Raw genomic sequence first — 23,538 nt, 5'->3', positions numbered from 1 at the left:
AATGTGCTACAAGCTATAAATGAAGTATACGCAGCAGTCAACACAAAAATTATAAAGTCTGATAACTTATATAACACATTTCAGTGGGCTACATCCTGAACTTACAGGACAGAAACAAAGTATCGTTGAGATACCAATACCAGGTTTTATATCAATAGGACCTAAAAAGTCCAGGTGCTTTTAAAAAAATTGTATTTCCAAACTAATTTTAATTTTTGTATAATTTCAGTAGAGCAACTCTCAGGAGCAACAGCAGCATGAACAGCCTGCCCGACCATCCAAGAGTCAGCAGTCAGAGTGGGGCCGCGCCCCCTCCTCCACCACCGCCGCCACCGCAGTCACCATCTTTGAATAAACCACATTCGCAGTCTATGAATAAGGCACCACCTATGAATTCAAACATGTCTAGTTCAGAAAATAAGGTATGACAGTCAGTTATTAATAACCAGCGAGGAGAATATCAGTCAATCCTCTGTCCTATCATCTATCATCTGCAGTCTTTGTAAAAGAGATTTACGCTACAACTAGTTATCTAATTCTTCCACTGTGAATTGTACAGATCTAGTTGGGTGGTGTCATATTATACGCATGTGTAATTGCTGATAATTTATTAATGATTTCTTATTTGCCCGCTTGCAAAAATCAATCTTTCCCACAGTTGTGTACATCCTTTTCCCATAAATATGTGGTTCATTTGGTCTTAACCCAAGTTTTAAACAGAAAGTTCTAACCACCAGCCCACAGATTATTAACGATAAAGATCATTCAAAACCCACACTGGGAAAAAGTGTGGGACTCAGCAAACATGTAAAACTGCATGTGAGTGCAAAGATAATGGAGAAAATTAAGATAGGCAAGTGAGATGGAACTTCTCATGGGGTGCGATATTTGCAGACCTTTGCTACAAATGTGGCATTTGCCCATCTGTCCAGCAGGGGCACTGTGGCCAGGTGCTGTTCTCAATGACACCACATCCTTCTTTCTGGTGGATGCAGGGAGGAAGCTCGAGCTGCTGATGTGAGCCTGGAGTTTGTGTGCATGTGTGTGTGTGTGCTCCTCGTTTGCTCCTCTTTAGCACCCTGCCGTGATCTGAAAATAATTCCAGAAATGATCTTTTCACTTTGGTGCTACTGAGATCAGAAAGTGCTCTGAATAGCATTTGCGTTTTAGGAACATGCAGAAACAATTTGAGTGCCAGGAGCTTAAAGCATATTTTCAGATTGTTTTTGCTTGCTCTCAGTTGTTGTTGTCTTTACAGTCCATCACTACTGTAATAATGTAGTTTTGCACTTTGTGTCAACTGTGGACCCACTGCGAAATGCGTGTGGGGCAACCTGACACAGGTCATCAATCAGCCCCTTTGTGGGAGGACCAAGTGAAAAAGAAAGGGCGAGAGGGTCAAGAGCTCGATCTCGCTGAGCTCCCATTAGTGCATGTGTCTTTGTTTTGTGGTTTTGTAATGGTTCTCACTATCTCATACTGTACCTTCTTCATCATGTTTTCTCTTTTTCCTTTTTTTTTCGACAGCGATCGCAAGTGAATGACTCCCGACCGCAGCTTTTCCCAAAGTAAGAATAATATAATTTCAAATTTGCTTTCAAATTGGAGGCAGGCTGTTAAAATGGAGTGCTTTTGCTTTCTCTTCTAAAAAAGCTAATGATATTTTCTTGAAGTGTATCATGAACCCGTACAATTGGAGAGCAACAGCTGAGGGCAGTGATTGAAATGGCACAGCACTGCTTCCATTAGAGTTTGAAGTGCATTCTAGTGCTGAAACCATTTTAGTTAGCAGCATTTGGAAAACCATGACTGTCCTTCTCATTTCAGGTTTTTGAGCTGATGTTTGTACAGTTTTCAAAATGTAATGCTCATTTCTCCGGTTATAACCTTCATACAACCCAACTTTTATTTTCCTCTGCCCTTATCTCCTTGTATATTGCAGGGGTACCAATCCGTTCGCCACGGTTAAGCTGAAGCCCACGTCCACCAATGACCGATCGGCTCCACGTTTATATCGAAGATGACATCGTGACCCTGAAATAAATGCTTTTATTAGGCTTAGCAGTTCGTTCTTGACCTTGGCAGTATATACTGTTAAATTCTGAGGTAAAATTGAGTCTTTTTTCCCCCCTTTGTCACACAAAATGGGACAAAGAAGAAACAAGTCTGAATAAGGACTTGAGGTGTGTATTTATGTCAGATCTTTTTAAACTTGCATTAAATGATTTGTAAAATAGTAAGAATGAATCACTGTAACACAAACCAGTGGGTGCATTGATCACAACGGGTCTTAAATCATCATTCCTCTCCTGTGATGTTTACGTCTTTCTGCCAAGAGATGACATGCGAACGCTTTTAACTTTGTCCTTTTTGGAAATAACTAATCGCTGTCTGTGACATGTATATAATGTACAGCTGATGTTAGGAATCAGAGCCAAGACTGTGTTAATGTAAAGTGTATCTTTCATTATGTAGGATAACTCAGGGAGGGTGCTCGATGCCATGCAGCTGCTTTAATTATCTTTTTTTATGTTTTTATATTGCACCTTCACCATCTTCCTCCACATGTTCAACATGTGATATTAAGTCCATTGCTAAATATTAATTGTACTTCAAATGTACTTTAGAAAATGATGATATAACCGCAGGCACCTAATGTAATATTTTATAAAAATAGGATGATGTGCCTGAGATGGAATGTAATGAATAATGTAATGTATTAAAGGATAATGTAATACCACCTTAATAGCATCGCATTGTTACTTTACCAAGTGTGTTTCAGTCCCGACCTGATATCTGGCCTCTGCTCCTAGCATCAGTACCTCAGTGCAATTCACCACTTCTTTCTATTTCCTCCATCTGTCATTCTGAATAGTCAGAGCGTTTTGCACATTTTAGGGCAAATGAGAATCTACTGCAGCCTGGTCACAGATGAACCCTTAATGGTTTTAAAAGTATTAACTCTCATCCTACAAAATCCACAGAGGCATACTTTTTGTCACGGGTACATATGAGCAGCCAAATCTAGTGTTTCAGATTTTTTCTGCATTCAGTACACACTCCAGGCCTTTACAATCCATAACATTAATAGAGTCACAGTACTGTGCAAAGGTCTTGAGCCACCTGTCTTGTTACCTTGAGTCAGACTTTCTTTAAACTTGTGGTCTTGATCAGCAGTCCAGCCCTTCTGAAGGAAAGCATATATGCATACGAAAACACAACAGAACACTATTAATCATGGATTGTAGAGCAGAAGCACCGAAGAACTATTCCTGATGTCTGCTTAAAGAAAATTACAAGAAAGCTGCCTGAGGGAGATCAGGTTGTGTCTAGGGATGAGTATCGTTTAGGTTTTATCCGATACCAGTGCCAAACCGGTACCTTTGAAACGGTGCCGGTGCTTAAACGGTGCTCGAACCTGTGCTTAAAGAATGGAGAATGTTTTTATTTTTAGAAGTCTCTTTTTTTCTAGAAAAGTTAGCCTTTTCTATTGATACAACATACCTCCTTTGGTTGGAACCGGTGCTCAAACAATGGAAAACACAAACTTTGTCCTAAAACCTCTCATGTTTAGCTGTTTTTTTTGTAAAAAGATAACAATGTTAGCCTTGGGCATATATGGTATCACTCTATCAAACAAGAAGACAGCCGCATGTAACTACGACAGTGTTTGCTAGTTCACCTTACGTGCATTAATGTAATAACGTGGTTAGCCTACTCAACGTAAATTACACACGAACAACATTAAGCTACTCACCCAGAGAAGAACGGCTGCTGCTGCCACCATCATCCGTTATCATTTCTGCTACACTGGCAGGGCTAGGGGCCAGGACTCTACTCTTCGGGTTCTTGGGGGATGTTGCTAACTCCGGGTCCAATAGCAGGCATCACACCCGCAGTAGATGTGCTCGTGTGAGGTCTTGCAACAAGCTATCAAATACGGTGCATTTCTCGGCTTTTAAAACAACGCTATGCGTCGCCAGGTGTTTCATTAGATTCGAGGTGTTACCTCCTTTGCACAGTATCACCTTAAAGCACTTGTGGCAGGCTGCTGAGTTTGCATCTTTTGCTGTGAAGTACAGCAAGATTTTGACCGCTTCGCCTTGGGCATTTTTAATCTGTAGCTCTGCTCTAAAAGAACGTACCTGGGCCCGCCTACTATCCTTGAAAAGGTAAAATGATTGGCTAGAATCCAACGTGTATGACATCTCAGGGGAAAAAAAGCACCGAAATGTGCTTTTTGGTCTGGTTACTACCATTTATGTCAGAACCGGTGCCATTACCGGTACCCATCCGTAGTTGTGTCAAAGAATAAAGGTGGTCTTTCAAGCTCTTCAGAATTTTACAAACTCTTTTTTTTGCCTTATTTAATATTTTACCATGCATGTTTGTAAATGTTTCAAGAAATTTCTGCACCTATGTCATATTTTCCTAGAAAAATATAAAGAAATGAGGTGTAGCTCAAGAGTTTTGCACAGTATTGTACTTTATAAATTGCACCTTAAACTTGATGCAGAGTGTATAGCTGGCTCACAGGATTGTGGATCAGAAAAGCAATGATGTTTTTCATGCTGCAAATGCAGTATTTTAAAATACCCTAGCATCTTTGACATAGTGTGTGATAACACACATTTAAATTTCTTTCTGGCACACTAAATAGTACAGTACTCTTAACTACGAAAAACATTCAGATTTTTTAAATTTCAAATTACATTAAATTAAATGTCAAATCATTTTCTGTGATTCTGTGCTAGTGTGTGTTGTTTATAGTTAATTATGAACCAATTTTTGTAATTGGTTCATAATGTAGAAGCAATCTGAATGACATGTATTCAGCCTTTATTATCCCTGGGGCCCATACTTAAACTGAGGTCTCCTTTTACATACGTATAAGAAGATCACTGGTTTCACACACCCTAATAATGCTTATTTTATCAGGTGCCTTTATTTGACTAACATACAATGTTTTGATTAGTTGCAAAGACATTTTACTATGATGGTTGTTTCATCTCTGTCTCTCATCCACAGCATGTCTTTGTCCTGTCTTCCTTCTCTCACCTCAACCGCTCGCAGCAGATGTCCGCCCGTCCCTCAGCCTGGTTCTGCTGGAGGTTTCTTCCTGTTAAAAGGGAGTTTTTCCTTCCCACTGTTGCCGAAGTGCTTGTTCATAGGGGGTCATATGATTGTTGGGTTTTTCTCTATATGTATTATTGTAGGGTCTACCTTACAATATAAAGCACTCTGAGGTGACTGTTCTTGTGATTTGGCGCTATATAGATAAAATTGAATTGAATTGAATTCATGTGGTAGTTTATTAGGAATCCTAGGTACCACAGTATGGTAAAGGATTGTTAGGCAATTTAGAGTTTGAGAACTCATCAAAAGATCTCAGGAAACAAAGTTATCATGGTAACTTCATCCTGTGATAGAGGATGTCATTCCCACATACTTCTTTCTATAATTCCTCGGGTTTTGTCTTCCTCAAACTTATCGTAACTGTCTGTTGGAACAAGCATTGAGGTTGTCTCAGCAGCACTGAGCTCAATAGTCTCATGCCTGCTAAATAAAGTGATATCCTTCGAGCTTCAGATCTGTGTTTATTTGCTCAGGCAGTAAAATGTTCTACTAAAGAAGATAAAGATTCCTGTGTTGCCTGTTTGGGTCCTCCGCTGGGGATACTTAACCCAAATTGAACCTCGGCATGAATCCAACTGTGCTAATGGCTCGACAGCATGGTTCTCAAACTAGTATTGCACTTTTGAGTAAATGGGAGATATGGCCTTTTAAACCTCCACTCCGCCGAGGTTTTGTTTATGCCACAGATTATATATTAAGAAATATTTTTTTAAAAATGATACTGTGTGATCATTTTAACCCCCTTAGACACAGCAGTTTTGTTTTTGAAAGTACACCTTCTCATACAACATTAGGGTTTTTTTTTTCAGCTGATCTGCTTGATAAAGGAAAAAGTGACAGAATAGAGGAAGGGAGAAAGAAAGAAGGACAACGAGATTGAAAGTGTAAAATCAGATAAGAGTCACATCAAAGGAAGGAATTAACAGAAGCGACTTAGTGAGTCAGCCTTCTCAAGGCTTTTCTTTTTTCCACTTTATTTTGTTCTTTCACAGCTTGACTTCTTTCTTCTTTTGGTGTGTTTTACAACAGCTCATTACCAGAGGAGAAAGGGATGGATGGATAGCTAGATAGATAGGTTGATGGTGTGGGAGAGGACAGAGGGGAGCGAATGCAGTAAGGGGCACTGAGCCAGACATGAGTAGAGAGAAGAAGAGAAAAAAAGATAAACAAAGAAGGGAAGAGAGAGGAAGAACTGGTTCATGGAAATTGAAAGCTAGGAAAGGATGCAAAGTCAGAAGTAGAGAAGGAAATGAGGGTCTTTCTTTTATAATCTCTGTTATCTTTATATATCTACTTTATGCTTTACAATGTAAGTTTAACTCCTGCAGGCATGTTTTTTTAATCTATACATAAACAGAAACAAGAACAGTTTGTATAAAAAGGATTAAATAAATAGGGTGAATACGGCTAAAGGGGAAACTCGGGACGTGAGGAGGTTGCACAGCACAGCCTACTTCAGTGCAGCATTGTGTTTCGTGAAAACTGCAGGTGGGAGGTGAAGAGGAGAGGAGTGATCGGAGTGGGGATCGGCTTCAGCCTGGTGGGAAGGAGAGGTGTAGGTGCTGGCGGAGGTGGAGGGGGAGGTGGGGGGATTGCCAGGATGTGGTGTTGGTTGCCATGTGATCCTTCATTGCAGTGGGAGCAGAAGAATTATTCTTTCACAAGGGCAGCAAATTCTGCAAGAAGGAAAAAACCACAACCTGTTAGGAGTGTGCGAAAACAGCAAATCATCAAAACGCTGTTGAGGAGCACGTGCAGGCGGGTTTATTTTATGCACAATGTTTATACCCTGTCAATATCAGAATAAGGTTTTGAGACTTATCTGCATCAAACAAGTTATCACATGCATGCCTTTAAAAATCATGTCACGCTGTTATCTCTGGGTGGGCAGTTGAATTTTCTTGAGCTTACAAAAGAAAATAAATGTTACTTTTCTTAAATACTTTCTGTATTTAATCAAACACATTACAATTACAGAATTCGGGGTTTTTTGTAGGGACAACTCGGGCCTTTAGAAAAGAACAAGAACTAAAAAATGAGTAAGATAAGTAAAAAAGTGACTATGATTTTTTTCGTTTTTAAAGGCCCTGTCTACACATACACGGCTTTTTGATTCACATAGTTTTTTCATGTGTTTTGGACTGTCATCCACACAGAAACTGCAATTTAGATAACTGAAAACCAAGCTATAGAGTAAACACCTTCCAGGGTGAATGTTTTCACAACCTGATTTTTATCTTGCAACATCAAAGATGGGAACCTTTGTCGCCTTTTTTGACATCAGGCTGCACACCACAATATTGCTTCATCGCCATCTGTTGCTTTAGCATGCTTTTTTTCCCCCAACGTTTCCATGTGGACAGAGATTTTTTTGAAAAATCCTAATTTTAAAAAATAGCTGTGTAAGTGTGGATCTGAGTTTTCAGTGAGTGGGCTGATGATTCCTATAGGCGGACCCACCGGTAGACAGACATTTGTATGAATTCTGCATCTACTGTGGGTCTCAGCTTTTGCATAATCATATGTTTACTATATTAAGAAGACAAAAATCATATCTATCAGTTCTGTATCAGGGTTTAACTGTACATCCTTGCCACTCTAAGGACAAAGATGTTCATCCAACCCTTTTGTACCACATGCCCTTTATCTTTAGTTGACTGTTGTGGTTAAGGTGTCACTTTCAGTGGCTACATCGCCCACCGGTTTTTGAAATGAACAGATATAATTACACATTGAAAAAAAATGCAGATTGACAGCAGAAGAAACGTATGGCCAAGTGGATTTCTTGTATGGGTGTGAGGGAGTTCACTAGGTCTTCTAGGACATAGATATCTCTTAATTCAGTTTTAGTAGTGGATGTAAAAGTGTCCAGATGAGTTCAAGATTCAGGATAATTGTCTTAGGCCATATAACGTGCCTGCTGCAGCAGAGGTGATATACAGTAGCTTCTGTTTATGGATGCGATCACAACCACACTGCTATGGCCAATTTCAAGGAGCAAGGCTAAATTTTAGTAGTGTGCTTTACCCTAAAGTTCAGGGCAAAAAACTGAAAAAACTTTTCTTAAATATGAACATTGACAGACTTGTGCTTAAAATCTGCCCTGATTGCTTTTTCTTGTTTTTTTTCTTCATGATTTTATCCATGAAGCACTAAACACATGCATAGATGAATGAAAATGGGGGAAAAAAAAACCTGCCATTTGGGTTTTTGTGTTCTTTATGTGTGGGCCTTTATTTAATAATAGAATAATTTGATGTATTTGTGTTGCGTTTACCATCGACTCCAATCTTGCCGTCTCCATCCTTGTCAGCTGCTTTTAAAAATGCTTTGGTTTCTTTGTCTGTCAGGTCCCTGCCATCTTTGGCAAAGCCCTTCAGGACGAATCTACGAGAGGAAGCAAAGAAGATTGGATTTGTGTCACAGAATGCTTTTGTGTGGATAATTGTTACTCTTTTGGGGATTTCTTTGCACACACATGTGTGTTTGAGTGCATGTGTTAGTTTGTCTCACTTGAGTTCTTCCTCCTCTATGAAGCCGCTGTTGTCCGCATCCAGCACCGTGAAGACCTTCTTCACATCGTCGGCAGACTTGGACTTCAGACCCACCAGCTCAAAAAACTTCTTGTGGTCAAAAGAGTCAGCAACTGGACACACAGAAAAACACAGAAGCCACATCAGGACTGTGACGATTTCATTTAAACTCCTCTTGATGCCTATTAAAACTTGATAATCCAAAAAACAGAGTGATTTAGATACGATTGGATCTTCTAATGTTTAAAAAAGAGACAAAGCTTTTTTTGGACACTTAAAGGGCATTAAATTCCTGACGTAAGTAAGTGTGAATATTCACAAACTGTCAGAACATGGTGAAATACAATTAAACTACTAATTTCTCAATGTCGAGGGAAGTTTCTTATTCTGTGTTGGTCTGGTTAATGAAGGCCAAAGGTGGAAAATTATTTTTTATAAGTTGAGTGTAACCGATATAGAACGACGTAAGGGAAAAAAACCCCAAAAGTTCTGGCTCCAGCTTTTTTTGGGACTAACTTTTTCCCGTCACGGCTGTGCTGGTACTCACCTGCAAATGCATCTAGAGCTTTCTTGATGTCATCGGTGTTGAGGATGCTGCTCATTGCCATCTCGGCTGTTGGAGGAGGATAAAATAAGTCAGGGGAGAGAGACTGAATCAAAAGAGAAGACCCGAGAGGGGACAAGGTTAAAAGCAAGGTTGCCAGAGAGCAGAGACAGTACTGAGACATTCTCGTATTACACTGGTGACACTCTAGAAATGGAGCAGGAAATCAGGACATGTGAGAAGGAGGTGATGAGTGACAGAATGAATTAGTGACAGTAAAAGAGGAGTGATAAAGGGAAAGAGGAGAATGAGAGGAGAAAGGTATCCTGCTGTAGTAGGGTGTTGAGAGATACGGGAAGTGAAGGAGGTTTGTTTGTGGCATTTCAGGATGTAGAGCCAGGGCTGCGGAAATTAAAACAAAAATCAGGATGGAAGGAGAATACCAGAATGATGGAGACGAGTGATGACAGATGGACACAAAAACAAGTGTGCCTTTCAAATGTTTTCCATTTTATCTGTGTCATATCTTTGAGGTGGTAGGGACACAAACAGGGCGAGAGGCCAAGTCAGCAGGGGTTTAACAGACCATATGAGTCCTCTGCTGTGTTTGAAATATCACCGGAGAATTCAGTTTGTCAGCCCACTCCAGATGGAGAATCTTCTTCTTGTGCCTCGTGCTATGAAAGGTGAACCCTGCGCTAAACTGCGCTTTGGCTTTTTACTGCGTGTGTGTGACTGAACCTGATCGCTGCTTATGAAGTTGTCACTTTCCCGCTGACTTTGACTGATGCCCTCTTTCCTTCTGTTGAGAGTGTAAAGACACGTGTATGGGATGTATACATTAGACGGTAAACACAAATCTGTAAGAGTGGAGGAGGAAGTTATAAAGCTAGAGAGGAGTGGTGCTAAGGGGAAGCGAGTTATGTGTGGATTAGAGGAAGTAGTACTCCGATTTCACTTTACAGGCAGGCGAACCATAATGGGGTTTTGTGGGCAACACATTATTTTAAGTAGGCTGTGTGATCAATGAGTACTGGTTCACTCACATCCACACGAACCTTTGCCTGAATGGACAAATGTACGACTTTCTGCGCTATTCACAGTTCACCAGAAAAATGTCTTGGAAATCAGGTGAATAATACATTACATTGAAATTAGAACATTAAATCACAGCATTTCAGAACGTCAGGTGCAGGCTATCACACAACACCACACACAATAGATGTGCAGTGAATTTTCCAGACAGACTAACTTCAAATCCACAGCAAAAAGCCAAAGGTCAGCAGAGGACACCAGCCAGCCGAACTGTCTTCCAGAGACTAACTAGTTGAGGACATTTACTAGATCAAATAAATTTTATTTAAGTTATTCACCAGTTTTATTCCATACTAATCAAAAATGATAAACTGGAAGCATATGTTTTACTTTGTGTCCCACAAAGTTGCAAAAAATGCTTGCCTAGAGTACCAATGACATCTCTGGGAGTTTACATCATCCTAAATCTCTCATTTTTGTGCCTCAGATAAAGCTGCGTCACAGTGGAAGTTACAAATACATCAGAAGCCAAAGACTGTGTAGCAGAGTGTAAAATGGGAAGGCACAGGGTCCCTCATATTTCAAACACAAGCTCAGCAGTCATTTCATTAGGGACACCTGTTCAGCTGCTCATTAGCACAAATATCTAATCAGCAGTCACGTGGCAGCAGTTCAGTGCATTTAACCATACAGATGTGGTCAAGATGACCTGCTTGAGTTCAAACTGAGCATCAGAGTGGTGAAGAAAGGTGATTTAAGTAACTTTGAGTATTGAGCATGGTTGTTGGTGCCAGACGGATATACTGCTGATGTACTGGGATTGTGCCACATAACTGTGTCTAAGGAAGTAGACTTAGTTATGTGGATTGAAATAGAGAAAACATAGTGAGTGCTGGTTCTCTGAGAGAAAATGCCTTATTGATGCCAGACATCAAAGGAGAGACTGTTTTGAGCTGAAAAAAGGCAAAAGTGATTGACTGACAAGATACACAGAAGAACATCACTAAACACACAACATCTCAAGAACCTTAAGCAGATGTGGTCTACAGCAGCAAAACACCACAGTGCTCTTTCTGTCAGCTATGAACAGGGAACTGAGGCTGACATTTGAATGGGCTTAGCAAAATTGGACAACAGAGGACTGGAAAATCATGTCTTAGCCTGATGAGTCTTGATTTGTGCCGGCATAGGAGGGTCAGGTTCAAGTCAGCGGTGATGGTGTCCACCCATCTTCTGAAGGCTGATTTCAGCAGTATAACACACCATCTCACAAAGCCAAACTGGCTGTGAATATAAATGTGGACCAAAATCTCTGAGGAATGTTTTACAGCACTTTGTTGAATCTATGCCACCAAGAATTAGGGCAGCTCTAAGGACAAAAAAATGGTCCAAACGGTTGCTAGCAAGATGTACCCTAATGATGTAGCCAGTAAGTGTACACGTGCAAAACACTTCAAAACACTCAAAACAGTGCCCTTGCAGCAGGTCCTGTATATATTGGCGTCACAATCACTATATTCTCCTATGAGAACACAAAAACACGCAGACAGACAGAACGATTCACAAGGTGAAAGCAATACCAGCCACACTGGAACGCACGTGATCCCTAACGGTGTCCTGACACCTTCAGTTAACGAGCAATTAAATCTGATATCTGATACGTAGTTTGATTCAGATGCAGATGCCACGGAGATAATCAGCAAATCAGAACGTAATGTCACCCCATGGCAGAGCACAGTCCACACACATCCTCTAATACCTGTCATTCATTTGTGCAAGCAGATGTTAACAATAAAGAGATTTTTTATTCAGCGTCTAGCTCATACAGATGGGGGATGAGCATAAGCAGAGCTACTTTTTTAAGTAGCGTGTTTCAAACAGCTTAACAGCATCTTAAAAATTTAAAAATGAATCGTCACTCTCAAAGATGGAGAAAGAAAGAGGGTGGAGGACAGGAGGAGAAGGGATGATTTCCAAGGGTAAAAACTTGTCAGCAGGTGACAGGTGATAATAAAGTGAAAATTTAATTCATATTACTTTCAGTTTTTTATCCAGTGTTGTTAGGGCTGTCTGATTAAAAAAAACACCAGCTTGTTTTTAAGACAATACGTTTTCTATTTTATACAATATACTTGAAATCTTCAGCCCTTTCATTTTAATCTAGTTAAGGCTTCAAAATATCCTATTCTGAGGTTGTCTGAAACATAGCAACACTAACAAATTAACCATAATGCATTCACCAATTATCAACAAGTGTGCTTAATTTCATAGTAATCCATCTTCTAAATTTTTTAACATGGAACACATTTGTAAGAGTCTGACTTCAAAGATTAGTCAGATGCTCTGGTGGAAAACTTTGAGAGTTGACGGAGTTGAACTGTCTCAGCTAAAGTCATAGGAATGACACTCCATCATCATTTTCCTTGGACCGTCATCAACACTGTGTTCTCTCTGTTCAGCAAATGATACTGAACTGGCCAATATCACCCCTCCATCCTTCTCATTGTTGGAAATACGGTCTGTATGACCTATACATTTCCGCAGGTTGCAAATGACTCATGCCGCCTGTTCTTTGCTGCATCATGCCTCAGATATCACTGTGTTTAATAGCCACAATAAAATGAATGTTTAGCAGCTCTTTATGTACCTTTATGACCCTTAACGGTTAAGCAAACCTATCTTCAGAGTCATTTTGGTTTCAACTATACACCAGTAAATTCATGCGAATGATGCTTTTACATGCTGACCAAGCCTTTCCTCTGAAAGACACAAAAAACTGCTAAAATCCAAAAATCCATCTTTGTGATATTTCCTGTTACAGTAGCACATTTGACCACGCAGACACACCTGCACGCATACAAACAGACTAACAGTTCACCTTGTGAGGATGGTAAAAATACACCAAAGTTAATCTATAACATCCCAGATCTCTTTTAATAATCTATTAGATAAATTAGGTATTTGAGGAAATGTGCAGATTTTCTTCGTTGGTGTCATTTTATTTCATTTTTAATGTTGGTAATGTCTATGTGATTAGTAGATCACATGGCATTCATTTTAATTCTCATCGATGCAATGATCTAATCAGCCAATCATATAATTCAATTCAAATTCAATCTTTATTGTCCCAAAAGGGAAATTAGTTTAGCAACAGGATAAAAGTAAACAAAACAATCATATAAAATGACAATGATAGTAATAGAAAATCCCAGAACGGTTATATGCCATTTAGGAGACAGGATGCAGTAGGGATAAAAGAAGCTTGGAGTCTTTTGGTCTTCCTCAGAGGTCAGGAGGCAACAACTCAAACTCACTGTGAAGTGGATGGTTCGAACAATGAACAATAGAATGAGCCTTTCTAAGCACATTTTTATTGTAAATGGCCAAAAGTCCATCTTTCCAGCGCCCTGAAATTTTGCTAGTAGTTTCTACCAAAAGACCCAACCAATTCTTATTCCTCACCATCAGGTTACCAAACCAGGCAGCGATACAAAAAGACATCACAGATTCGATAAAACTTCTATGAAACAAAGACAACATCTCAGATGAGACATTAAAAGATCTCATTCTCCTTAAAAAGAACAGTCTTTGTTGAACTTTTTTAGTAGTGGCATCAGCATGAGATTCAAAACACAGTTTATGGTCAAGTACCACACCTAGATATTTATAACTCTCAACGATCCCAATATCAGCAGTTTTAATGATAGTGGGTGATGAGCTATAAAAGGACTTCCTAAAATCAATAATCATGTCTTTAGTTTTTGACACATTGAGTGAAAGGAAGGACTCATCACATTAATCCACAAAATCATCTACAACCTGTCCATGGCCTGACTCGTCCCCCACCAGAAGACTGACGATCACTGTGTCATCAGCAAACTTCAGGATGTGTCTGTTCGTGAAATTGCTGCGACACTCATTCGTGTACAGAATGAACAGAAGAGGAGAGAGAGGCAGCAACCCTGGGGTGATCCAGTACAAGAGGAGAGCACATCAGAAAATACATGATTCACCCTCACGCATTGTGACCCATTAGTCAGAAAGTCTGTCAGGAGAGTGGTATAGTTGTTGGCGCCAGATGGAGTGGTCCGAGTATTTCAGAAACTGCCGATCTCTTGAGACTTACCATCGCTAGGGTTCATAGAGAGCCGTCTGGGAAAGAGAAAATATCCAATGAAAAGGTCTTGCCAATGAAAGAGGTCAGAGAAAATGGCCAAGCTTATAGGAAGGCAACAGTCGATCAACTATTCTGTTTATAGAAGAGCATCTCTAAATACTTCTTTAAAAATAAATAAATTCAGTTTGCTCGACTTTCTTGCAAAGTCAAATGAGAACACTTGAAATATCAGGCGTGCCTGAAGTATACGATACTGGAGCCAGAATAGATTGGAAGGAAGTGGATGAAATTTGTTCTTAGCATAAGAGAAATCCACATACCAACAACTCTAAAGCTTATTCATGGGCATATTAAATATTTGTTTTATCAAATGTACTAATGAGTGAGAAAGGTAATCAGCAGATTTTTTAAAAAGTTGACAGATTGCTTTAACTCTAAACTTTAATGTCGGGGGATTTCATTCAATACCACGAAATGAATCTAAAACGAACAGCCATAGTAGCACAATTATTAAGAAGTCAACATGATCCATGTCCACAACAAGCAAAGTCCATTATGCATTTATGAATTTATTCATGTATTTCAAAGTGTGGACTCAATGACTGCTTTGTATATTATTTACTTCTTATTGTTATTACTTTTCTAGTAGTTTATTAAAATGTCAGATAATGAACCATTTGTAATTTTGCCTATTTATTAACAGAGTAATTTATTTGTACACAGTGTATACAGTAACACATTTAGCTCATAATTGGTGAAATGTTTGATTATTATTAGATGACATCTTTTGTCTGGCTAAATAAAAAATTGAAAGTTATTCTACAAAGACCGAACTTTAGAGAACGCTTCGTATTTCTTGAGGATAAAGTAACATCTCAAAGGCAGTTCTGGTTTACACAAGGCTTGCCTGTGAACCTTTTAAAGTGGGGAAAGACTTGGGAAGTCACATGACTCTGATGGTCTTGCTAGGTGTGGGAAACCCAACTATAGTGCAAGAGTGCCAACTCTCCAGTTTACAGTAACAGCTGCATGGATGTGTGAATATATTTGCGTGTGTGTGCGTGTGCGTGTGAAAGTTTTTAAATGTGTTACTGAGGTGCCAGGCAGACTCGAGTAAAGAGGTGGAATGCAGGAAGAATATACTTGCATTTCAAGAAACCTGAGCCGTTTGTGCTCATTTGAGAATGTGAATCTGAGAGAGAGAGAGAGTGTGTGTGTGTGTGTGTGTGTGTGTGTGTGTGTGTGTGTGTGTGTGTGTGTGTGTGTGTGTGTGTGTGTGTGTTTGAGAGGAACTCTGTTAAAAGCTGAGGTAATATGTGTGTGCCAGTGTGTGTTAGACTTATATAGATAAACCAAGGCAAGGTGCCCCTTCAGTATTACTGCAGTGTGAACTGAAAATGAACCTTCTTCATTTTTTCTCTTTCCGCCTCTCTGGCATTTTACAGCAATCTAACATTAAACAATAAACACATTCTAGTGGAATTATTGTTATTATGTGACTTAAACACCCCTCAAGCTTTATGCTGATTTAAGGTTTCATTACGATCGCCAACAGCGAGGTTTATTTTGTAATTAAAAACTCCACAATTTTTCATTTGGCCTATAACCATACAGTGCATTTCATATCCCTACAAAAGATTTCAGTATTTAACATTTGTCATTCAGTTCCCTTAAAGGGTGCCAGCAGCTTTAGCTACACCATTAATGTGAAGACAATGAAGCACTCTAATGGGCTATTCTTTCTTGAAACAAAGGGAGCCCTCAATGATTTTCTTTCTCCCTGAAAGCTTTTAATCTGAATCGCCACTGATCTGCAAAATTACCTCAACCAGAGCTATCTGTTAGAGTGCATAAGACTGCTTATCGATTGCATACCGCTCCTTATGGGAAGAGATGGTACAGTGGTGTCAGTTCCGTAACTGAAACAAACACACTTGTGCGTGCATGTAGCCACGGGCGACTGCAGCGAGTAAAAAGAGGATTTGATAAGAGCAGCAGAGGCATGGGGATCATCTGGCTGTTATCACCACTGGCCACTGTCTAATCCGCTGGCAGGTACGGGAGAGGATAGCTTAACCACACAGTTACAGCTTGCCATCAGCAACAGCGCTGCATTTGTGGTTTGCATGTGCGTATGTGTGTGTGTGCAGAAGGATCTGTGCATTGTTTTACAAGAAAATATTCAGTTCCTGGTCAAAGGAAAACAAAACTTGTAATCTAATCATAACAATGATCATACAAATAATTTTTTAGACATTTCAGTGTGCTATGGGCTGAATCTGTTAGTCTGAAGTGAAGCTTTATATACATGGGGTGTGTTATTGTGTATTTCAAGCAGGAGACATGCATCTTTTTGCTCTTCCTGTACAGTAAGTTTTTAGAGACCAGTATATAAGAGATATGTCATTTGGCACCTGAAGTAAAACTGTACTTTAAATTATGCCAACGTAATAAGAATGTCCTGGTGTGAAGCAGATACACCATTAATGACGGCCCACGAGCAAAGATGGCAAAAGTTGTACCACTTTACCCGAGGGGCACGTCCCTGTGTCATGTTTGCACCAAAAAACTCTGTCTCCTCATTAATTAAGACTGCAACCACTAAAGTATTGTTCTCCTCATTAATATTCATGGCACAGTTTAGTATGTGAGTAATATGCAACATTTTAATCATAAGCACATGGATTTATTCTCAAGAGAAATTTCCCGTACTTCATCAGCATTTTGCTACAGATGCATTACCATGGAGCACGGACAGGACACTGCTTTCAATCTCATTAAGTGGTAATTAAAATTTGACCTTGACAGATTTCACACGTAAGCGGTGTTGCAAACCTGTGTCCTTTAATTCTGGCAGCAAAGCGTTACTATCAGAAAGTGATTACTTTGTTGATATCCTGTCGCTCTATCTAAATCTAAGCAGACTCTATGGAGACAGTGAAAGAAGGCAAATTGCTTTTCCTGTTTAGTTGCATCCATCACTTCATTTGATTAGAAAGCAAAGCCAGCTGTAAGCGTTCATCAGCCCTGTGAGGAAGGTACCTGAAAATCATTGTCAAGTGTGATCTGCTGCAGGTTACACTTAAAGCACTGGCCTTTGTCGTTTCATCTCTCATTTATCGCTGTCTTTTTCTTTCAGGCAAACTTTTTGTCTCTCCCTCATTCTTCCTCTTACCTTGTTGCTGGTGGACGGGTTTAAGGCGGGAAGAGGGGCGAGATGGGTTCAGGAGGGATGTCCAGTCAAAGATCAGAGGCTCTGCTCTTTCAGTTTTATACCTGTCCTCTCCAACTATTTTAGGATGAAAAATGGGCTCCGGGTTCAGTGTGGGGACAGGGATGTTATCCCGCTAGGTTGGCCTGTATCACTTTCCTGACTGGACCCGTGCAAATCAAACATTACTATTAATAATCTTGGATCAATCTCCACCCCTCGTTCCAGCCAGATTTCTTTTCTTATGCTCACCCTTTCTCACCCCTCCCTCACTCTAGCTCTCCCTCCTTCCAGCCATTCGATTTCTCCACCTAATTTTCTCACACCTCCCACCCGAGGGACTTTGCTCTGTCCTCTAATCCGTCTCTGATCCTATCACTCACTCCACTACTTCTCTTTGCCTCTCTCTCTCTCTCTCTCTTCCTCTCTCTCCATTCTCTTAAACTTTTAATTTTCACTTTTAATTCTCCTCTACGAATTCCTCCTTTAAGGCATTCCACATCATCAGTGACAAATTACAAGGCCCTGCTCTCTATCACTGTTGTTTTCTATCTCTTGATCATTTAAACTGTTAGAAAGTTGGCATACAAAATCGTCTTTAGGGTATTTCTTATGATGCTTTGTCTAATAATCTTTTTTTTAGTTAGTATTGATGCTCAGGATTTCCTGTATTGTTATACTTTGTCGTTTACACCTGTGGTGGCAAAACATTTTTGATTTCTGTTTATATCTGATGGTGAAATTTGTCATGTGGCTAGCTAGCTAATTAAGCTAACATTAGCCCCTTGAGTTGGCTGTAAACGTTAGCTAATTATGCTAATATAAGCCCATGAGGTAGGTGCAAACAGGATACTTAACAATACTAGTTTGGTTATCTAGAATATATAGTGGGGAAAAAAAGAAGAATATATTTCCATAAAGGGTATATTGGGCCCAAAGCAAACATTCCCAAATCCAATGTAAAAAAGAGGATACATGAGAGAAGATTTCAGACATGAAAAAGAGCCAAGTTAAAAGTTTCTCAAAAAAAAGTCCCCATCCTTGGTACTTTTAACTCTGTATGGCCTACATTCCTTTTGCTTATGTGTGATTTATACTTCTGCTTTGAATCGATGTAGCCCCTACGATGTTTCCAGCATTTATACCAATGCTGGGGGTGTTGCTTTGCAGTTTTGCTGCCAAAACAGTACTTAATGATAATAATAATAATAATGGATTGCATTTATATAGCGCTTTTAGTTCCCAGTAAACACTAGTTTATCCATTCTCTTTCCATTGATTTGGAAAATCGAATCAGAAGAACAGGCGGCCAGGAACTGACAGAAGCCAACAATATGTCCACAGTGGGTCAATCAAAGCTAGCTAGGGTTTCAGAAGGGTTTGCGGATGCTATATACCTACAATGTAGATTTAATGCAGAGGCATGAATCTCACTTTTAGAAGAAACTGAAAGTTTGAAAGACTTGCTGTGGCTTACCCAGGCTGCTGATTCATACCTTGTTACTTCCTTTCTAAGGGAGGGGCTTTGTGAATCGTTAATTGTTAGATTTTCTAAAATCAGTTTTCTGAAGTTAAGATATGAATTAAGGAAAAGAAAATTGAACAGTATTCTGAATAAAATTTGCAGAGAAGTACACCTCCACAGTGAACAGTGCAGAGAAAGAACCTGCAAGAGGACCACGCTGCTGTTGATCACTCAGGCAGTGGCAGGTATTACATCTCCGGCCCAGCAGAGCACACTCAGTGCAGGAATTGTCCCTGAGGCTCACTTATAGATGTGAAGTACTTATAGCTGTGGAAACAGCTGTTTCCACTAAAGAATCGCTCACAGTGACCTTTAGAAAGACAGTCCAAGGCTTAGGCACTACTGTCTGCATGTAAGAGCCGTAAACAAGTCTGTGTTTGTGTGTTTGGGACTCGTGCATGCATTGTGAATGCTGAGTGCAGGAGTGTGAGTGAGACATTAAAAACAGGGGTGTGTATTCTCTGTCGAGCGACTGTGGACACCAGGTGCTATCATCCCAGTTACTGTAAAGATATTGTAGTTATGAGGCTACTATCAATTTCATGCTGGGTATTTATTTTAGAAAGAAAAGTGTTTAAACGGGCAAAGATTTATTATCTTTGCCATCTAATTATGAAATGTTTTGTATATTTGCCTGAGACTGTCATCACCATGACTTTGCAATCCTTACAAGGTTTTAATGGCATTAAATCGAGTTCTCCAATGACCTTCCTAGTCTATATAATGTTACTGGTGGTGTCTGCCATTCTTATGTGGGATTTAAACCACCCCCAAATGATACTGACCTCTTTCTTTTCCAATCATACATTTTTAGTTACAACATGTTGACAGAAACTGGGAAACTGAGATATGAGATCAGTAATCTAGTCACAGTTACTTGTAGGGTGGCAAAAAGCAATGATATGAAATTGAAGGTACTGACAAATACCTTATTATGTTCAGGTTTAGGATCTTATGTGAGAACTCGAAACTAAAAATAACCTTCTCTTTTAATTCCTCTGCCCCTGTCCTTGCTGCTGTGTATTCTCCTTTTTCTTCCCTCCATCTTTATCTAATTTTGTTGCAACGTTGTGACAGGAATTTCTATCCCTCCTTCCATCCATTACGTTTTTTTGCTAGTACACTCCTTTTAAGTTCTCACTTTGTCCAGCCAAAGGGCCGCAGAGGGAGTTACCTTGATTCCCTCATTGCCTGGGTGCTTCTCGCTGTTGCCTGCCAAGAGGAGTCAGCAGGGTGACAGGACGAAGGAGGGAAGAAGAGAGAGACAGAGAGAGAGCTGATGGAGTTGTGACAACTGAAGCCAGGAGGGAGATAAAGGTGGGTGATGAAAGTGCAGAAATTAAAATAGTAATGACAAAGGAGAGATTTAAAGAGGAATGCAAAGAGAGCATTCTCTCTAGTGAAGGAGTAGAGGGCTAGAAGGTTGACAGTAGATGATGCAAAGGAATTTCGATGTAAGATGGTGTACAGAGGGGTTGAATGTTGTCGAAGCAAAAGGACCGAATGTGAGGAAGGATCAATCCCAGAGTTTGCCTTATGTGTTTGGGTTTATCTCAAACCCCAAAGACTGCAGGACTCCAGGTTAATCATTGGCTCACATTTAGAGACAAAAAACAAATGTTTGGGAGTTTTTCTTTTGTCCCAATACCATGGCAGCACAGACTCCACCCTCCCGAACAGCATCTGAATGTTTCCAGTCGCCCTGCTGCTGCAAACGATTGGTTTGCCGCTGCACCGTTTTCATTAAAAAAGATTTTTGGCTCGTGTTTACTTATGGGACTCCCATTTGTCAATGTTTGTTTGAGATTGCTCCAAATGGATTTGGATATGTTGTTGTGCACAGAATGGCACATTAAGGTGGAAAATTACAACCTACCTCTCTGATTCATTGGCAGCAGTCATGCAGACCGGATCTACTCTTAATCATGCAAACTCGTTTGGCTCATTATTGGATTCTCCTGAGTTTATCTGGCTTTGTTAGTCAAATCATGATCAAATATTTGTGTAAGTTATTTGCGTTAAAAAACTGCTAATTATTGAGTTGGGATTTAAGATTATGACTATTAATTTCCTCTCAGATTATTTCTTTGGCCTCCTTTTTAAAAGGATTCTAAGCAAAACATGATTACTTATCACGTCAGAACAAAGGGAGGTTATTCTTGAGATCAACTAAGATGATAAAGTATAAGGTAGAATTCCAAGGAGGAAAAGAAAGAGAAATGCTAATAAGAGAAGTTGGGTTGAATGAAATTCCTTTGAGCGGGAATCCAGGTAAGCCAACATAATGCAGTCACAATGGGAACCTGGTAAGTACAAAGAGATAGGGAAAAAGGAAGTTTGCTCCGAACTATCTGCTTCCCTGCATATTTTAAATGCATGGATGTACTGCAAAAAAAAAAGGGGGGTTGACCTCTTTCTCTCTTGTCTTCATATTCTTCTGGAGGAGGTAGGTGTCATTATCTCAGCGTCTTTGTGAAAATCTACACTCAAGAGATGCCTTTGTAAATGGAAACATAGAGGGATTGCAGCAAACAACTGGTTACACTCCAGAACAAGAGGGTTAGAAAACATCTTAATTCTTTGGGTACATCAAACCAAGATGCACTTTTACCAGAATGATGGGAAGAGAAAAATCTGGAGAAGAGAAATAAATCATGACCCACAAGCATACCCCGACATCTGGAGCAATGTCGTGGCATTGGGGTGTATGGCTGCCAGTGGAACTGGTGGTCACTAGTGTTTAGTGATGATTTGACTGCTAATAGAAGCAAAACTGATGGGACAGAGCTTCACAGTGCAAAAGGATAATGACCCAAAGACAAAAGCAACCCAAGAGTTTCCTATTTTGATGCCTAGGCTGTCACTGATTGCAAAGGATATTTGTGATGTTATGATTATTATATTTATGTTAGTTTGTCCAATCACATTTGAAGCTCTAAAAAGAAGAACTGTGTATGAAAATAGGTGTTTAGCTTCCTAAATACTTTTGTTAAGTCTCTTGAATTAAAAGCCTTTGAATTACATTTAGATTTTTCTTTTAAATCCACTGTTCATATATGGATGCAAAATCACCCTAAAACATGACACGTGACCTTATGCACACTAAACTCAAATACCTTGACATCCCAGAAGTTATCCTATCTTGGTGTCATCTGATGAATATCGTCTCATAACATGCTACTGTCTCACTCTGCAGATGATATCAGTGTCAACTTCTTGTTCCAGTTCATGACACAGAGGTCTAAGAATGGGTCTTGGTATGCCTGTCTGAAATATCCTTCTGTCCTAGATAACCTTGTGATTCTTTTGGAACTCCCCACCCCCTCTGATTCTCTTTCTTCCTCCACTAACAAAACCAATTTGAAAAATGTGTCATCTCCATCTAATGAAAATATATATGTTGGGTTGTCACCGCACAGTAACATTTAATATGGCATAAGTTTTCAAAAATGAGCTCAGCATTCATACAAGTCTCTGTGATCCAAAACCTCCGGCTTCAGATTGCACTGAAAATTCAATTTCAGAGACACAAAGAGAGGAGATATGCAGATACTGCTATTGCTACAAATCTTGCTGAGAGTGGCAGCCAATCCAAAGAAAGTGGCCGTCATTTGGAAAAGCGGCCAAAGATGGGGAAGCTAAAGCAGCTTGTTTCAAGCAGTGGATGAATTGGAGGGTCACATCAGTGCCTACCACAGAACAAATAAGGATTACATTGAATTATGAATCATGCAAAGCTACTACAGTGGCTGGAAGGGAACCTAATAAGCCCCCTTTGAGATTTTTATGTGCTACTTGCATCCAAATCAAATCCAGGCCTCTTTTGAGGATACTTCACTGTGCAAAAATCTGATGTGAGGAAATGAAATGTTTTAGGTTAGAATGTCAATAAATAAACGTGCTCGTGATCTCCGAGCATGAAGTAAGGAGAGCCTTCAAGAGAGTGAACACCAGGAAAGCAGCAGGACCAGACGGCATCCCAGGTCGTATCCTAAGAGACTGCGCATACCAGCTAGCTCCTGTGTTCACTGAGATATTCAACATCTCTTTATCTCAGTCGGTGATCCCCACATGCTTCAAAGAGTCCATCATTGTTCCTGTCCCGAAGAAACCCCACCCTGCTTCTCTCAATGACTATCGCCCTGTAGCCCTCACCTCAGTAGTGATGAAGTGCTTTGAACGCCTGGTCAGAGACTTCATCATTTCTTCACTACCAGACACACTGGACCCACTACAGTTCGCTTACCGTCCAAATCGTTCCACAGACGATGCCATCTCTCATCTCCTCCACACATCACTCACTCACTTGGACATTAGAAGGGGGAATTATGTTAAAATGCTCTTCATAGAATACAGCTCTGCATTTAACACCATAATTCCCTCCACACTCACCACCAAGCTGGAGCATCTGGGACTCAGCTCATCTATGTGTCTGTG

The 23,538-nt window shown here is 39.9% G+C and overlaps 2 protein-coding genes across 4 annotated transcripts in view; one reads left to right on the top strand and one right to left on the bottom strand.

Moving 5' to 3' along the window:
• baiap2l2a (BAR/IMD domain containing adaptor protein 2 like 2a) overlaps nucleotides 1-2,740 on the top strand; it is a 29,834-nt gene extending 27,094 nt beyond the window's left edge. The window contains exons 12-14 of the mRNA XM_026165563.2: nucleotides 230-422; nucleotides 1,528-1,568; nucleotides 1,943-2,740. Of these exons, the coding sequence (XP_026021348.2) occupies nucleotides 230-422; nucleotides 1,528-1,568; nucleotides 1,943-2,024 (316 nt within the window). The 3' untranslated portion in view covers nucleotides 2,025-2,740. The remainder of the gene's footprint in view (nucleotides 1-229; nucleotides 423-1,527; nucleotides 1,569-1,942) is intronic.
• A 3,329-nt stretch (nucleotides 2,741-6,069) lies between these two features.
• Nucleotides 6,070-23,538, bottom strand: part of pvalb6 (parvalbumin 6) — a 53,587-nt gene continuing 36,118 nt past the window's right edge. The window contains exons 1-5 of one of the 3 annotated variants that reach the window (XM_026165560.2): nucleotides 17,541-17,926; nucleotides 9,217-9,282; nucleotides 8,650-8,782; nucleotides 8,414-8,523; nucleotides 6,070-6,812 (exon numbers count right to left, since the gene is read on the bottom strand). In XM_026165560.2, coding sequence (XP_026021345.1) covers nucleotides 6,787-6,812; nucleotides 8,414-8,523; nucleotides 8,650-8,782; nucleotides 9,217-9,277 — 330 coding nt within the window. In that variant the 5' untranslated portion in view covers nucleotides 9,278-9,282; nucleotides 17,541-17,926 and the 3' untranslated portion in view covers nucleotides 6,070-6,786. Of the gene's footprint in view, nucleotides 6,813-8,413; nucleotides 8,524-8,649; nucleotides 8,783-9,216; nucleotides 9,283-17,407; nucleotides 17,927-23,538 lie in introns of those variants that run through there. The other 2 variants (XM_080300418.1, XM_026165562.2) reach the window with 2 other exon arrangements.

Source organism: Astatotilapia calliptera, chromosome 4 (genome assembly GCF_964374335.1).
Source record: "Astatotilapia calliptera chromosome 4, fAstCal68.1, whole genome shotgun sequence".
NCBI lineage: Eukaryota > Metazoa > Chordata > Actinopteri > Cichliformes > Cichlidae > Astatotilapia > Astatotilapia calliptera.
This window is presented reverse-complemented; position numbering and strand designations above follow the sequence as displayed.